The sequence below is a fragment of the Miniopterus natalensis genome, chromosome X (genome assembly GCF_054644295.1).
Source record: "Miniopterus natalensis isolate mMinNat1 chromosome X, mMinNat1.hap1, whole genome shotgun sequence".
NCBI lineage: Eukaryota > Metazoa > Chordata > Mammalia > Chiroptera > Miniopteridae > Miniopterus > Miniopterus natalensis.
In genome coordinates this window covers 83,270,453-83,287,926 of record NC_142103.1, presented here as the reverse complement: position 1 = coordinate 83,287,926, position 17,474 = coordinate 83,270,453, and the positions used below count along the sequence as shown (strand labels likewise).

Here is a 17,474-nt window from a genome sequence, read left to right as displayed (position 1 = left end):
CAGACTGGGGCAGCCACTATGGAAAACAGTATGGAGTTTCCTCAAAAGATTAAAAATTGACCTGCCATTTGACCCAGTGATCCGACTTCTAGGAATATATCCTAAGGAACCCCAAACACCAATTGCAAAGAACTTATGCACCCCTGTGTTCATAGCAGAGCAATTCATAATAGCTCAGATCTGGAAACAGCCCAAGTGCCCATCAGTAGATGAGTGGATAAAAAAGCTGTGGCACATTCACACCATGGAATACTATGCAGCTGTAAAGAAGAAGGATCTTTTATCCTTTCAGACAGCATGGAGGGAACTAGTAGGTATTATGCTAAGGGAAATAAGCCAGTCAGAGAAAGACAAGTACCACATGATCTCACTTATATATGGAATGTAATAAACAAAATAAACTGATGAATAAATGAATCCAGAGACACAGAAGCATGGAACAGACTGAGGGATCTCACAGGGAAGGTGGGGATGGGATAGTGGGCAGGGAGAGACTAATCAAAGAACTTTAACTCATGGACACAGACATTGGTCTGGGGAAGGCCTGGGGTGGGGTGGATGTGGGGTGGAGGGGACGAATGGGGGGGAAAAAGGGGATATTTGTAATAGTTTCAACAATAAAGGTACATTAAAAAAAACACATTTACCTGTTCAATTTACTTGTTAGTTAAAAAGTGAGTCAATCAGTCAAGTGGTTTCAAAACTGAAACTAATTTCTTTACAGTTTGCAAACAATGTTGTATTTGTCCACCCAGGAAAAATTTGGCATTATTTGCACTCATGTGCAATAATGCACTGATACATTTGTTTATTCTTAGCCCCAGGACGTTCGTATCTTCAACTGAATTTCTGGAAATAATGCAGTGCAGCCCAGCAAACTTTGCTATCCGTCATTGGGTAAACCCAGCTGTCAGATAGTTGGGAAGCCAGAAAAGTATTCCATCACTTTTCATATCTTAAAGCTCAGAGAATTTTTATTCCAAAATTTAATTCGTGTTAACATTCCATCTATTTTACTTTAGGAAATACAAAACAAGCAGAAGGCAATTTCAAAAACCAAGTTTGTACATTGTTCTTTATTAAAACAACTGAATGGGGCTCTCTGTATGTCAAAAGAAATTTACTGTTTTTTCATTATCCATAGTTTTTTTTAAACTTTCTTTAATTTTTTTCTTCTTCTTCTGGCCTAGGAAAGAGTGTTGGCCTAAAGGATAGATCATGTGGCTACTCAAAATCTGGTTTCTGGATAAGGACTTGTAATTTTAATTGTCCATTGTTCTATCTAAATGCCAATGTAACTAAAAATAACTTAAAATGGAAAGAAAGAAAAATCACTGCCCCCCCCCCCCAACAATAGTTGTTACATTCTAAGGTTTATTTCTTTTTATATCAATGGAGTTGCGGTTCTTCAAATATTTTACCCTCCTGAAATTTGCTATACGTGCTCTCTCTTACATTGACTTATTTTTGTCTGTATCTGTTTCTTAAATAACTGTGGGTTTGGATCCACTGCCAGAGTGTAGTCTGCATAAGAGAATTAATCTTAACTTGTTGTACTTTCAAATTTGCCAGACCGCAAAACTGACCACCTCTGAGTCAAAAGTCAGCCCGGCATTCTCTCTTTCATCCAGGTCTGGAGGAGAAGTGGGACAGTTTCCTCAGCACTCAGCACAGCTCTAGCCAAGATGCACTGTTCAGGGTTGTGTGGAAATCTGGGAACTACTCAGCCACCACGTGTCAGCTCCTAAAATAGGCTGAGGCTCTGTGTTACATTCAAGGGTCCCACAGCCCCACCAACACACAAACTTATTAAACTAATTTAATATAATTAAAGCCAAAAGAGTCAGTGATATCCCTGGAGTAAAATTCACTGGGGACAAACTCTAACTTATCTGTCACCAAAATCAAAGAAAAAATTGCCTGCTTATTTTGTCCATTTCTCTCTTTCTCCTGGGAGCTCTATGCTCTCTTGTGGCACCCTGGTGCCATTTTAGCTACTCCTACCTAATTTCATGCACCATTTCCCTTCCCCTAAATATTCCAGAACATTGTCCTGGAAAACTCTAAGATAAACCCCCTGAAACTGGGGTTCCCTTTGTAGTTCTTTCTCTCTCCCTCTGGGAAGGTTTCAGGCCCATCTGGTCCTACTTATGACATGCTTGTTGCTTTTTGAGAATAATTAGCATTTTCTTTCCATTGTTCCACACAATCTAGACATCCGAACAATGTGATCCCTAGAAAACTCTTTGCCAACCCTTGCTTAGCAGAAAGATTTTTGAGCATCTCTTCCCATCACTTTTGCCCCTTCTAATGTCAGGGAGAAGAGCTTCAAAAACTTTTGAATTTTTTGAAGAACTAGCTTGCATATACCAAGGCACAGGGGACTTATTGAAAGCAACATCTGTGAGGGACCCTCTTTTGACCTGAACATCTGGCCTTAGGTTATATCCTTCAAAAGAAGCATGTCCAGAGTTCACAGCGTCAACACCATTATACCTGTGCCAGGTGACCAGGACTGCCCTGCAGTCTTCTTTTCACTGACAACTACAGTGATTCTGGGTGAGAAGTTTAAAACCCCAGAAAAAGGTTGCTGGGCCAAATATTCTGTTGATACTCAGTTTTCCTATAATATCCCCTTTACTTCCTGGACTAAAAGTCTCGAAGTTACATTTCCCAGCTGGTGCCAGATAGGTTTGCCAAAGAGAGGCACTCTCCTGAGAGTAGAAGGCAGGAAGAAGGTGGAAGCCGTTATGCTTCTGGTAGGAGCATCAGCGAGGGTTTCCCGGACTCCTGAAATAGCAGGAATGTGGGCTCCTGACTTCATTCCCATCAATGACGGTGTCAGTTACAGAAATGTCAGCATCAAGGGTGGGCTTATGGACTTTGGGTAACACTATCACCCCACTTTTGCTCCTGCAGCCCTTGGCTGGAATGGCTTTCTGCTGTAAAAAAAATCTCTAGTAACAGTTTTCCCTCTTTTTTTAAAAAAAAGTTTTTGTTGATGAGAGAGAGAGAGAGAGAGAGAGAGAGAGAGAAACATTGATCAGTTGCTTCCTGCAGGCACCCCAACTAGGGACCAAACCCAGAACCCTAGGCATGTGCCCTAACAGGAAATTGAACCTATGACCTTTTGGTCCACTGCATGACCCTCAACCACTGGCCAGGGCAGTTTTTTCTCTTTAGATCCTCCAGCTTTTCCTGTTTTTTATTTTTTATTTTTATTTTTTGGTAACCAATTCCCTGTGTTAGATTCCCCACTGTTTTAAATACCTAGAGTGGCTTTAGTTTTTGCTATTACTAACCAATACAAAATCCTACATAAATATTAGAAAAAGAGAAGCCCAGAATAAATGATTCCATTATCTGAGTAATTATTTGGACCTGGTGCTCTTGTCAAATTGATACAAGGTATGGTCCAGGCTCTTACTCTGGTATAGAAGGGTTTTGATCAAATGTTGGGCCAGGGCCCTTGGCTATAGCTTATTAACCACATAACTGCAAAGTGAAAATACTGATCCTACCTGGTAAGACAGCGGACAGAGTGTGTCGTTATAAAGACACCCCGGGGACCAAGATCAGAGGAGTTGTTGCATATCTGCCCCCAGAGGGTAGCATCTAATTTTAGTCTTACTCCTTAAATATCTGCCTCAGACACCGAGCAGCCAGGAAGGAGTCCTTGTGGTAAAGCACATCAGCAGACAGCTGAATAGTTCTCTGGAGGATCAGCAGATCCCAGAAGGGTAGGAGCCAGGCTCCTATGGCCAGTTGCCTTAGCACCTCAGTGCCAGAGCTGTCCCTGGATTCAGGGATCTTGGGTCTGAGAGCCTGGAGACATAGGCTTGGCTCTATGTACCCTTGAGCAAGTCAGGTGAGCTGTCAGACCTCACCTGTTGAATGGGGGATTGGACTAGAATGTTCTGTAAGGGTGGTCCTGGCAGCTGTAACAGTTTATGGGGGAGCTTTGGAAAAAATAGCGGGGCCCCAGAGATTCAGATTGAAATATCAACCAGAGTTGAAAACCATTACCTAGAGCAGTCTACCTCAACATTTTAAGGGCATAGGAATCCCCTGGGGATCTTCTTCAAATGTGGATTTTGAAGTACCAGGTTTGAGATGGATCCCCAGATTTCTAACGAGGTTCCTGCTGGTGCTGATTCTGCTGGTCCAAGGGCACTATTCTGAGTATAATTTTACCTTCTAAGGCAGGTTCTCAAACTTTAGAGCATCAGGTCCCCTGGAGGGTCTGTGAAAATGCAGATGGCTAGGCCCCGCCCCAGAGTTTCTAATCCTGCAGGTCTGGAGTGGGGCTTGGGCTCTGCATTTCTAACAAGTTCTCAGGAGATGCTGATGCTGCTGTTCAGGGGACCACACTTCTAGAACAACTGCTCTCAATGTTCCCTGATTTTAGCCGCACATGAAAACTACCTGGGAAGCTTTTATAACGTCACTTGCCTCCTCCAGCTCTCCCACAACAGGGCACATAAATCAGAATCTGTAGGGTAAGACCAAGATATGACTTGCATCTAAAAGATACTCAGGTGATTCCAATAAGTAGCCAGGGTGGGGATCCATGCACTAGACCAGTGATTCTCAATGGGGGAGTAATTTTTCTCTTTCCTCTCCTGCCTCCTCTAGGGGATATTTGAAAATGCCCAGAGACATTTTTGGTTGTCACAGCTAGGGGAAGGAGAATATTACTGGCATATAGTGAGTAAAAGCCATTGATCTGCTACACATTCCATAGTGCAGAGGATAGGACACCTCGACAAAGAATTATCTGGCCCCAAATGTCCACGGTGCCGTGGTTCAGAGACCTTGCACTAGAGCATGGCCTACCAGAATCCCAGGCCCACCCTAGACCTGCTGGATTAGAATCTGCATTTCTACCAAGGTTCCAACGTGGTCCTGAAGCACTGCCTTAGATCAGTGGCTCTCGAAGCACTTTTGAGTCCCCAGGAGGGTTCATTACAGCAAAACTGCTGGGCCCACCCCCAGAGTTTCTGATTTAGCAAGGCTGAGAATCTGCATTTCTAAAGAGATCCCAGGTGCTGCTGCTGCTTCCAGGAACACCTCAGGAGAACCGCTGCTCAACAAACCCAGAGCAAGGTAAAACAACTAAATCCCTTCCAGTTTAACAAACTAAGTGCTTGCTGACTACTAGATTCAACAAACAACAAAGGAACTACATCTGCCGTATGAAAAACGCAGAGATGCTCTCTGCGGGACTGTCCCTGCCAATGTCAATAACTGCGCTCCTGATCTAATGCAGGAGTGGGCCCTCCCTCTGCCAGCCTGCAGCTGCCTCAATAGGAAGCCAAGAACGAGACAAATGTCAGAGGAAAGCCATTAGCTGTGAAGTCAGCTCTGGAGGATAGAGACTGAGGTTAGGTCTGGGCTAAGCCAGAGAATTTGGGATGAAGGAAGCTCCTGACAGCAAAGATGCTTATGCTTTTACTGGTCAGATACTGATGCTTCCTTTCAAATTCACTTAGCAGCCTCTGCACCTTCCAAAGTATGTGCCTCCTGAGAATTGGGATGTTTTCTTACCAACACAAGAGGCTGGCGAGCCACTCCAGACCTTGTTATCCAGACACGTGACCGTCCGCTCCCCTTTCAGCGTGTACCCTGGCGAGCAGTAGTACTCACACCGCGAGTTAAAGTAGGCACCATCCACACACTTGAACCCTCCATTCGCTGGCATGGCGAGGGTAGGACATCGCTTTTCTGAAAAACAGAAAACCAGGTCTTCGCCATTCCAGAGTTCTTGCCCAGAGAGTTTCAGAGTCCAGGAACTCTGGGAGTATAGGGTGAAAAGTTAATTTAAATACAATGGACAACCAATGTGTACTTCTTAATGCCTTCACCTTTTTCACCCATCCCACGTGGCAATTGTCAGTAAAAACGTTCTCTGTATCTGGGAGTCTGTTTCTGTTCTGCTTGTTTATTTTGTTTTTTAGATTCAGTTGTTGATAGATATGTATTTATTGCCATTTTATTATTCATATTTTTAATCTTTTTTTCTTCTTCTTCTTAAAGAAGACCATTTAACATTTCATATAACCTTGGGGATGAGAAGTACAGCATAGGAAATATAGTCAATAATATTCTAATAACTGTGTACGGTGAGAGAGTTATCAGGATGATCACTAAGTTATGTAATGTCTAATCACTGGGGTGTGCACCTGAAACTAATATAATAATTTAAGTCAAATGAATTGAAAATAAAAAATGATAAAATATTTTTAAAAATATATACAATGGACAGAATTATAGAGACAATGGATGGTTGCATGTCACACAGAAGGGACACTAAGTTTTGTATCAGACTGGCTTGGGTGGCATCCCAGCTAAGCCACTGTCTTAAGCTGGGTTTCTTAGAAGCAGACCCGGACGCAAGAAATTGTGTTTAAGGGATTTAGTAAGAAAGTGCTCCCAGGGGAGACCAGGGAGGGGTGGGGGAGACAGGCCAGGGGAGGGGAGGAAGACATGCAAGGTTTCAGGCAAAGTCGACCTCAGTCAGCTTCCAGAAGGGAGTTCTGGGCCATGATTGAAGCCCAAGTTTGTTGTGCCTACAGGCAAGGAAGCTGGGCTTTCATAATCCTTTACCAGTCACTATTGAGCAGCTACAGCTGCTCACTGGATGCTTTCTAAGTCAGAACAAAGAGGGCAATCCTCTGAAAGAGCAGTCTTTTCTCCCTCCAAAGAGAAAAGGTGCCAGACATTAAAAGCAAAGCACTCAGAAGCTGGGGAATGGGTGGACATACAAGGTAAAAGGGCATCCAGGGAGATCTGGGTGAAGCGCCAAAAAGTGTCCACTATCGTCACCCAGTTGCAGAGTCCGTGTAGGCTGGATCACATGGCTGCAACCCTAAACCTCAGTTTCCCTAACAGTAAAGTTAAAGTAATGGCACCCATACCAATAGTGTTGAAAAAACCGAATGCATGTGAAATGCTTGGCACACAATTAGGAGCTCGATAAATGGTGGCTGTTTTCAAAAACAATGGTATCTAAAATGTGCTTCAACAAGGCTGTACCACTACAGATATGCCTTTTCATGAAGCTTAAAGTCAGCCCCTGAAATGCTCTTCCAGTCTTCTCCCCTGAGGCACATTTCCTTTCCTAGAATAAGCAGCATTCTTCAATAACTTGTTCCCTGTGTCCCTAAGCTCTGTCTCTTGGGAGAATCCTCCTTGTTTCCATTAGCCCAAGTCCATGACTTAGGGCCATTCTTGTGTTCCTGCCACGGTTTACATCTCTGCCTTGCTGTCTCTCACGCTATTCTGTGAGACCCTAAATGGCAGAGCCTGTGTGAGTCTTGTTTCTAAATCTGCAGCATCTTTAAAGGTTCCAGCATTTACTGAACAAACATAACCTGTTTGCTGAACAAGCCTCTACTCTCTCCCCCTTTCCCAAACAGCTGATCACACCCTTCTGTCTGAAAGGTGTCACCTCACTTCCACCTTATCTTAGAAACCCCACTGCCTTCTGCTCACAGGGGAAGTTTTCCTCATCAAAGACCACAAAATATTCAGCCAAAAACCTGTTAGAGCAAAAGACTCTGGCCCTGATTGACCCCGAGGACACAACATGGGGCTGGGCTACTCACGCTTGCAGATGACCTTGTCGGACCACCGTTTGTTTGACTGGCAGATCAGCTGGGAAGAGCCATGAAGCTCATAGCCCTTCTGGCAGCGAATATCACACCTGGTTCCCAGGGCTGTTTTGTAGTATCCTCCTTGAGGGGCCCTGCAGTACACATCCCCGTACTTCACCTTGATGGGGGAGCACCATGGGGTGTCTACAGGCAACAAAAACAAAGGAGGGGAGAAATAGAAAATGAAATCTCCAGAAAATGTGTCTCCTCATTCTAGAAGTCCCTGACTGGCTACATTCCATATTTTAGACTTCCAAAGAGTGCCCCGTATCTCTTAAGATGTCTCTGAGTGGGGAGGTTATGATCATGGACTATGTGTCAGACATACCTGAATATGGATCCAGCTTCCTCCATTACTAGCTGTGTGATCTTGGACAAGTTACTTAACCTCTCTGAGTTGATATCTATACCTATGTCATAGGGCTCTTATGAGGACAAATAATAATAATAATAATAATGCATATCAAGCACCTAGCACAGTGCCTACCACATAGTAAACATTCAATAAACACTTGTTCTTTTCAATATTTCCCTTAACTAGATACATAATTCTCTTCAGGGCAACTGATAGTATTGTGAACCCCAACCATCCATAGAGGAGACTGACAGCTGTCAGAAGGGAGGGGGATTGGAGTTGGGTGAAAAAGGTGAAGGGATTAAGAAAAAAATATCATGGCCCTGGCTGGTGTGGTTTAGTGCTAAGAGTGTTGGCCCACACAATGACTGGTCTTGGATTTGATTCCCGGTCAAGGGCAAGTACCTGGTCTGGGTGCGAGCAGGAGGCAGCTGATGGATGTGTCTCTCTCACATCAATGTTTCTCTCTCTCTCTCTCTCTCTGCCCCCCTCCACTCTCTCTAAAAAATTAATAAATAAAAATAAAACATTTTTTAAATTAAAAAAAAATCATGGACACATATAACAGTATGGTGATTACCAGAGGGAAAGGGGGGGGAGAGGGTAAAAGAGGGTATGGGGGCGTAAATGGTGATGGAAGGAGCCTTGACTTTGGGTAGTGAACACAATACAATATACAGATGATGTATGATAGCATTTTACACCTGAAACCTACATAATTTTATTAAACAATGTCACCCCCATAAAGTCAAAAAAGAAAAATAATTAATTTAATTTTAAAAACCATAATAGTTTAGATTTTTTTCAAGTCTGTATCCATAGCCTCTGTAAAAACAACTCATAATACTGTTTTAATTAATGTGAATGAAGCAACTCTTTCCAGGTTTTTCTCCACAGTATATAACTTTGGCTTAAAGTAACAGAATCGTTGCTTATCACAGGGAAGCAACTCCCCTTTTCAGATGTTCCTAGTTATTTCCCATGTAGGCAGGAAAGTGACACCCTTCCCAAATGGCACAGTTCCAGGGTGTTTCAATTTTGGTCTAGAGTTGCTGAGAGCACAGTTAGGATGACACTAATAAATCAGAGGTTCTTCCTGTGCCTTTGGAAAGTACTTGCTGACAGCCATAAAATTATTAGGGCAAGACTAGCTCCTCAGTGGGGAAGTTCCCGTAGTGGTCACTGCACAATCAGTGGGCACCGGTGAGGGGCTCCCTCAGCCTGCCAGGCTCTCACTCCACCTCGGCACCTGAGTTTCAGTGCCTGGTGTTTGTGCGCCATCATGTGGCCAAGAAGGAAGAAACATCCTGTTTGACTTTCCCAGGAATTCTCTTCTGGGGGTATGTTTCTGAGTGCTTCTCAGCCATGTCCAGGATATGATGCATAGACTGCTTTCTTACCTCTCTGCTATCATGTCTATGATATAATGTTTTGCAGACAGCCTCAAGTGGGTCCTAAAGTTAGGACTCAAGCAGTATTCCCTGGACTTTCTGGGTAAAAGTGATGTCCTGAGGGCTTAGCTTAGCTTAGAGCTGATGGAATTCGACCATGGGGATACAAACTTGCAAAAGCTTACACCAGGCCTGCAGACCATCCTTCAACAAAGTTTCCTTCCTCTACAGTTTATATATGTAGTCTGTATGTGCTAACATTTTTAAATGAGAAAAATCTGAACCCTGAAGTGAAATACAAAACAGCATATGTGTCTCCGTTATTTTCTTCTACATATAATTATTGAACCAATTCTAAATGCTTTAGTGTTTCCTTTGGTGGTGGCTCCAGGTAGGCCATGAAACTAGATTTCAAGATCACAGGTAAATGAGAAGCCCTTGGAGTATCCTTGCTTAGCACTGTCAAGCTGTGGGTATGTCTTCTATAATCAAAAGTCCTTAAGATAAATTCTGGAAAAAATCCATAGATGCCTACCACTCAAATAAAAATGAGATTTGGAAACTACTGGCTTCTGTGACTACTATAAGTGAGGTGTATTTCTCTCCCTGCCTCTTTCTGCCTTTCTTTTCCAACTGTAATAGGAAATATCACTTACAAGGACATCCCCAAATGCACTTGGTGTTTTTAATCTCAAAGAAGCACTTTTTATAGTTTGTCAGAGGACTTAAACAATGTTAAATCTTAAAAATCATCTGTTGCTTTGTCTCTTTCTCTTTATCATCTCCCTCTCTTCTCCCTAACTTCCCCACTGCCTCTTTTCTTAGTTTCACTATCTGCTCTGTTCCCCTTCTAGGCTGCAATTCTTCTGTGCTTCCCTATCTCTAGTCTTCTTCTCTTGCCAGTTGGCTCCCTTTACTGCCTCGTTTCCCACCATCTCACAGGCCAAACTGTGGAGCCCTTGACTGATGACTGGGCTCCAGGGAGAGAATATGAAGTCCCCATTGGGGGTAGGGGAAGGGTGATGTGGTGGGAGTGAATGCGGGAGACCCAGAGGGAGATGACGAAAACCGAATGAACTAGCGCAGGATGGTGGATATAATATTGGGCAGAGTCAAGAGGCCTGGGCACACTTCCTAATTCTATCATCTCCTAGTAATCCTGGACAATTCACTAAATTTTTCAGGGAATCAGATTCCTCATCTACAAGAAATAGAAATGGATGAAATTATTTTCAAAGTCCCATCATGCTTTAAAGTTGTATGATTCAAAGTCTGTCTTATTTCTCTCTGATCCACTACTCATCTCACACCCTGGCCCACCTCCTTACTCCTTCTTCTGATAACTTTGGGTAGTCTCTTGTAACCCTTCCAGCTGAGGGCAAATCTTTTTTGTATTCTGGGTCCTGATCACATTCTACTGATATACAAAATGGAAGAGTGTCCAATTCTCAACTTGTTTTTCACTCAAATGTTGAAAACCTTCATACCCTCCAGCTTCTGGACTTTGGCATGAGTTTAGGAGGGACACAAATTTAGAGTAAACTAATATGAGGCAGCATACCTGCAATTGCTAGCACACATATTATGGTTGTCTTTTCCACAAATGTACCCATGAGAAATATTTAAGGTTAGCAGGTACATTAGAGAATGATCTGGGTATACATATATCACAAATTCACATATTTTGATACAACACGCAATTAGCAGATTTTGCCCCATGTTCTGAGTCTTCAAATCCTCCTAGCAATGCTGGGTGCAGATCCAAAAGCTGCGCTGTTGTCAACACGTGGGAAAGAATCTTGTTTTCACTTATTCACAACAGGAATTTCTTTTGGATTACTTTCCAAGACAAATCTTGGAAAGATATTTTGACAGTCTGGCAGCGCTGCAGTGAGAGTAATTAAAATGTCAGTGAGTGACTTGAAGTGCATACAAGCACCATGAGTTAAAAGTGAATTAGCAAAACGTTTAACATAGAGGTTTAGAGAAAAGAAGCTCTTATGCTGCTTCAATTAAGACAGGGTTTATTTAGGGAGATATCTAGAGAGATTATTCAGGAAAGCATTTTCATCTTCCTGGGCCACTGTGGTAAGCATTCCAATTAACTGAAGTTCCTGGGGTAGGCAGTGTCTTGTAGCAGACTAATGAAGAAGTACTAGCAAACTCTGGACACTGAGTTAAAACATCTTGATTTCAGACCCAAATATAATGTTTGCTAGCTGTGTGACTCTGGGCAAGTCACATACCTTCTCTAATCTGTGGTTCTTCCATCTGTAAATGAGGAATTTCAACATATCTCTACATGCCTTCTCTCTTCCATCAATTAGTGTGACAATATGATGGCATTCCAAGTAAAAGAATCAAAAGCAATGCTTGCCACATTCTGGGAATATAATACATGTGGGTTAAATTTTACTTCCTTTTACTTAAAATTAACTTAAAAACACTTATTGAGTATATACTCTGTGCCAGGCACTGTGCAGGGGCTAGAAGATCTAGAGCTAAATCCCCAGTTAACAATGGTTAGCCTCTAAGTTTTAAAACTAAAAACTGACAATACAAACCATTCCCTAAGAAGTATTTATTCTTAAACATCCAGGGTAAACTTTAGGCAGGCACATATTTTAGCCATCTGGTCTACCTTCCATACCTGCAATGCTGTGAGATGAGGATGGACATGGGAACAATGATCCAAGGGCACTAGACAACCCCTACTATCCATGTGAAGGGTCACATGTGCATGCATGTGTTTCAGGAAGATTTGTCAACAAGGGATTCAAAGGCAAATAAAGATTTTTTTTTTTAAACTCTCAATTAATTAAGAAGTGTTGGGAATGACAATGCCTCCTTACCCCAAACATCTAATTAACAAGTTTGTGCTTTGCTTGACTAGTTTATTCCTGAGGCAATTTAAGAGCTGTAGATAAGAATGACTATTTGTATTCACAGGTCAAAAGCAAATGTGGACTGTGGTGGGAAACACACCTGTACGTAGGCACCAGTCATTACATTAAAAAGATTTTTTCACTTGTGTGGAAAACAACTGAAGGACTCTCTCCAACCAATTCTCCTATACCTGAAACATTACAACAGAGCAGGGCAGTGTCCTCTTGCCAGAGTGTGGGCATATTTCCTGGGCAAAATGCCACAATGGAACTTTATTAACCAATTTTTGTCAAATTATTTCTCCACTGAACCAGTGGAACCAGATTCAGAAAGAAAAAATTTAAATTTACCTTCACTTTTCCCAGGGCTCCCTAAGCTTCAGAGAAATGACACACTGATAGAAATATTTGTGGGCATACTTACCTGAGCCTGCACAGGAAAGTTCTTGATTAGGCTTTTTACACTTGCTGGGGGGTGGATTTCTGGAAATGTGTAGAGATGGGAGTTCTTTATCATTAGATTAAAGTTTCATGGGGAAACAGACTTTAACTCATCATTTCAAGAGCCAAGTTGGACTCAGAAAGAGCACGATGAAATGAGCTTATGAAAATCAAGTTTTATCAGTCCCCATTAATCTCAGTACATTAGCAGCACTGGGTCCAGATTTGACCTTGGATGGTTTACTCTGGATGATTCTGGCTGTAATGTATGAATTGGGCAGAACTCATAGCTTGATTTTCACTTTCATGAGCTAGAGCTTGGTTTTGCAGAAGTAATGACAGTAAGGAAACTTATCAGAATAAAATGACCACTGGGGTGCTGAAGGTCAGCACTTCAGAGATTTCCAAATGATTTTTGTTTGCTTTCTTTTGTTTTTCTTTATTTTTTTAAAATGGGAACATATGCGTATTAATTTTAAATATTTTTTTTCTGGACAGGTAATTAGAACATAATTACACTGTCTGGTCACTTTATTATAATCTGTTCTGCAGATCAAAAAGGAAAGTTCTCCTGGCATCAGCAGGTCCTCATTAGCACATAAGCAAAGCATTCACCTTTATATCTAGGGTGTAAGTACCCAACTTCATCATCTTCTAGCGGTGAGTCTCCAGATCCTACAATAAAAAACAGAACAGAAACTGCAGCAAGAAAAGCCACATGATATGGACGACTATTTCGAAGCATTGCTTTGGCACAGTCCATGCAAGAGGGGCTATTAGAACGCAGAGCCAAGAGCGAAAGCTTCTATGGCCATTCATGAAAGGACAGGGCACCTCTCAGAGTGAACCTGGCTGGGCTGAGATGGCCAGAGCCAATCAAAATGAGCTTCAGACTGTTTGGGAATCACCACGTGCCAGCTGAAATTCTGGACTCGGGATAGATAGAAAGAAAGTCAACTTCACTCTGAGAAGATGCCAATGTACATGAATCTCATGCCAGGGGAGACACAGTAAAAGGTGTGTGACTCAAACATAGCCCACAGTTTCTCCAGCAAAGAACACCTGGTAGAACTGGGTGTTTGTGGTACCTGAAAATCAGTCCATCTTGTAAAGTGAATTTGGGTGGAGGAAAAGGAGGCAAATCAAATGTCTTAGTGACCAAAGAAATACAAAACTACTTTGGTATATTTGTAGGAAATGAGGACCAAAATCGACAATCGGGTGTTTATTTAGAATCTCTCACCAAGGCATAGCTAAAGTAAAATTTCTTAATGAGTCTTGCTACCCTAAAAACCACAGACTCAGGGAGAAAGTCTGTATTTAATTTTTAAATTTAAACTCATTTGGAAGTTGGAACTGAATAATTTTTATTTTTATTTTATTTTATTTTTTAAATATATCTTTATTGATTTCAGAGAAAGGAAGGGAGGGGAGAGAGAGAGAAACATCAATGATGAGAGAGTCATTGATCGGCTGCCTCCTGCATGCACCCGACTGAGATCGAGCCCACAACCCGGGCATGTGCCCTGACCGGGAATCAAACCGTGATCTCCTGGATCCTAGGTCGATGTTCAACTGCTGAGCCATGCCCAGTCAGGCTGAATAATTTTAAAAATAATTAAATATTGAATTCCAGTAAGTGGCAGATCCTTAATCTTTGAAGTGGTACCAGGCCCCAAACTTCAAAACAGTAATAATCTTAAATCTATAGATCTTTCCCTCTAGATTTCCAAGTCTGATGCTGACTGTTGAGTTGGCACCATCGTGGTCACACATTTACCTACAACTATAACAGACAAAGATACTCACTATTATGAGGTTATTCAAATCCCCATACAGGATTAGTGAATGAGTAATGGTCCCTGCTCCACTCGCATTCTGGATGAGACATAGTGAGTATGGGAATTTAAAGTGCGGAGGTGATGAAGGCTGGGCCATGTCCATTAGTAAAAGAACCCCCAATTAGAGAAGCCCGGTTATGTGTTCCACTTTTCCCCAGGCTTCTTCACCTGGTTTCTGGCCACTCAGATAAGGACAAAATTACACAAACTTTGTTAAAAACTGAACATGAAAACCTGGCTCACCCTTTAGAAAAACAGTCTAGCAACATGAATCAAAAGCCTATGTTCAAACCCCCTGATCCAGTCATTCCACTTCTAGGAATCTATCCCAAGGAAATAATATTAAACATAAGAAGAAAATTACACACAAATATTTCTTTGCAATGTCATTTATAATAGCTATAAAATGATAAAATAGCCAATGTTATGGTTAAATAAATGTAGTGCATTCACTGAATATAATAAAATGTAACTTATAAATAAATGTTTATAGAAAGAGATAATAGTGTGAGAAAAGCTTTCTTATAACATTAAGTGAAAAATGTAATGTAACAAAATTATATAAATGGTGTGATTTATAACAATGTAAAACAATCAAATTCAAAATAAACAATGCATAGAAAAGAGTATAATTGGATGTTTTTCTTCTTCCTTCTCTTCTAAATTTTCTGCTATAAACACATTACTACTTTCATAATAGAAAATAAACTTTATTATGTATATAACTCAAAGAAGCTTAGTTTCCAAAATACATTTTAAATATATTAGAAATGTTAAAGACTCTACTGTCCCTATCCTTCCACCCTGTCCCCATTTGTCTCCATATTCAGAGTTGAACTGGAATTCCTCTAAGACTCCTTCTATTCTCCAACTCCGTATGGCACATTTCTAAGTGCCAGGAGATCTGTCTCATATTAAGAGCACTTCTCTCTCCCCTCAGGTCATCTTGGCCTCCATATAATCTACCTGGGCAGTAAGCAGCTCTGGACTTATTCCTGGCTCCAAAGAAGACAACAGTCTCAGGTTGGATTCTCTGGAAACTAGCTTCTGAGATCGAGTTTAGTGCACAAGATGTTTATTAGGGATCAACACCTGTGAAAGGGATAAGATGGAAGCAGGTCTGGTCAGAAGGAAAAGTTGAGCTCTGATGTCAGCCCAATGACAGCCTCTTGTGTTGGGCTGAAATGGCTGGACCTTTCTATCCCTCCATCAATCAGCCATTCGATATGGCCCACTTTGGGAAGGAAGTGAACTTGGGAGAAGCACTCCCAACAGCTGAAGCAATCCCTGAAGGGGTTGAAAGCTGACTGCCTGCAGTTGAGTCAGTCAGTTTTTCCTTAAAGGAAGATCTGGTCAGTACATCTCCATGACTATCACAACACTTTATGAGAAATAATTTGAGATGACTACACTCATGAGAGAGAGGTCCCTGCATACAGAATGAAAGAAACTCAGACCTCCTGGAGAGACAGAGGCACCTGGAGTACACAGCCTGGCTTTACTGGTACATGAATATTCTGAGACACATTTGTCACATATTCTTTATTATAGTGAAAATTAAATAGGGCAATGGGCAAACAAATTATCTTATATCGGCAAGTTATTTTATAGCCACTAAATCAAGTTTAGAATGGGATATATATATATGAAACACAGCTAATCAAAAAAGCAGATACTGTAACAATATACATAATGAAGTATTAAACTGAATATATATATATATATTAAAATGATTATATATATATTCAGTTTAATACTTATACATATGTCATACTTATATATACATACTTGGAATATGATAAGATGGGACTACTAATACCTGCTTTGATATTATTTCAATCTTCTTGAACTTGTAGAGACTTGTTTTGTGTCCTAACATGTGGTCTTTGAGAATATCCGTGTGCACTTGAGAAGAATGTATAGTCTGCAGCTTTGGGGTAGAATGTTCTGTAAATGTCAGTTAAATCCATCTGATTTAGTGTGTCATTTAGGGTCACTGTTTCTTGTTGATTTTTTATCTGGAAGACCTATCCAATGAAGTCAGTGGGGTGTTAAAGTCCCCTAGTATGACTATATTGCTGTCAATGTCTCCCTTAAAGACCTCTAGAAGTTCTTTTTTTAAATGTAGGTGCTCCTATATTGGGTGCATATATGTTTATCAGGGTTATATCCTCTTGTTGGATTGATCCCTTTAGTATTATGTATTATTTAGTATTATACTTATCTCTCATTATGGTCTTCATTTTGAAGTCTATTTTGTCCGATGTGAGTATTGCTACCCCAGCTTTTTTTTCATTTCCATTTGCATAGAAAATTTTTTTCTATCCCTTCACTCTCATCCTGTGTGAGTCTTTTCTGAGGTGGGTCTCTTGTAGACAGCATATATTTGGGTCATGTTTTCTTATCCATTCGACCACTCTATATCTTTTTATTGGGGCGTTTAATCCATTTACAATTAAGGTTATTATTGAAAGATACTTATCTACTGCCATTTTGTTTTTTATGCCTATGTTTCTCATTCTCATTATTTCTACTTCTAATTATAGCAGTCCCTTTAACATTTCTTGTAATGCTGGTTTTGTGGTGATAAACTCCTTTTGCCTTTTTTGTGTTTTGTCTGGGAAGCTCTTTATTTCACCATGTATCTTGATTGATAATCTTGCTGGATAGAGTAGTCTTGGTTTCAGATCCCTGTTTTGCATTACCGTGAATACTTCATGCCATTCCCTTCTGGCCTGTAGAGTTTCTGATGAGAGGTCAGCTGAGAGCCTTATGGGGGCTCCTTTGTAGGTAACAGATTGCTTTTTTCTAGGTTCCTTTAATATCCTCTCTTTGTTTTGAATTCTTGGCATTTTAATTATTATGTGTCTGGGCATGGGCCTCTTTGGAGTCTTCTTGCTTGGGAC

The 17,474-nt window shown here is 41.1% G+C and overlaps 1 protein-coding gene across 1 annotated transcript in view; it reads right to left on the bottom strand.

Moving 5' to 3' along the window:
- Window positions 1-17,474, bottom strand: part of SRPX (sushi repeat containing protein X-linked) — an 88,007-nt gene that overhangs the window by 27,474 nt on the left and 43,059 nt on the right. The window contains exons 2-4 of the mRNA XM_016197021.2: window positions 13,343-13,402; window positions 7,608-7,799; window positions 5,548-5,724 (exon numbers count right to left, since the gene is read on the bottom strand). Of these exons, the coding sequence (XP_016052507.2) occupies window positions 5,548-5,724; window positions 7,608-7,799; window positions 13,343-13,402 (429 nt within the window). The remainder of the gene's footprint in view (window positions 1-5,547; window positions 5,725-7,607; window positions 7,800-13,342; window positions 13,403-17,474) is intronic.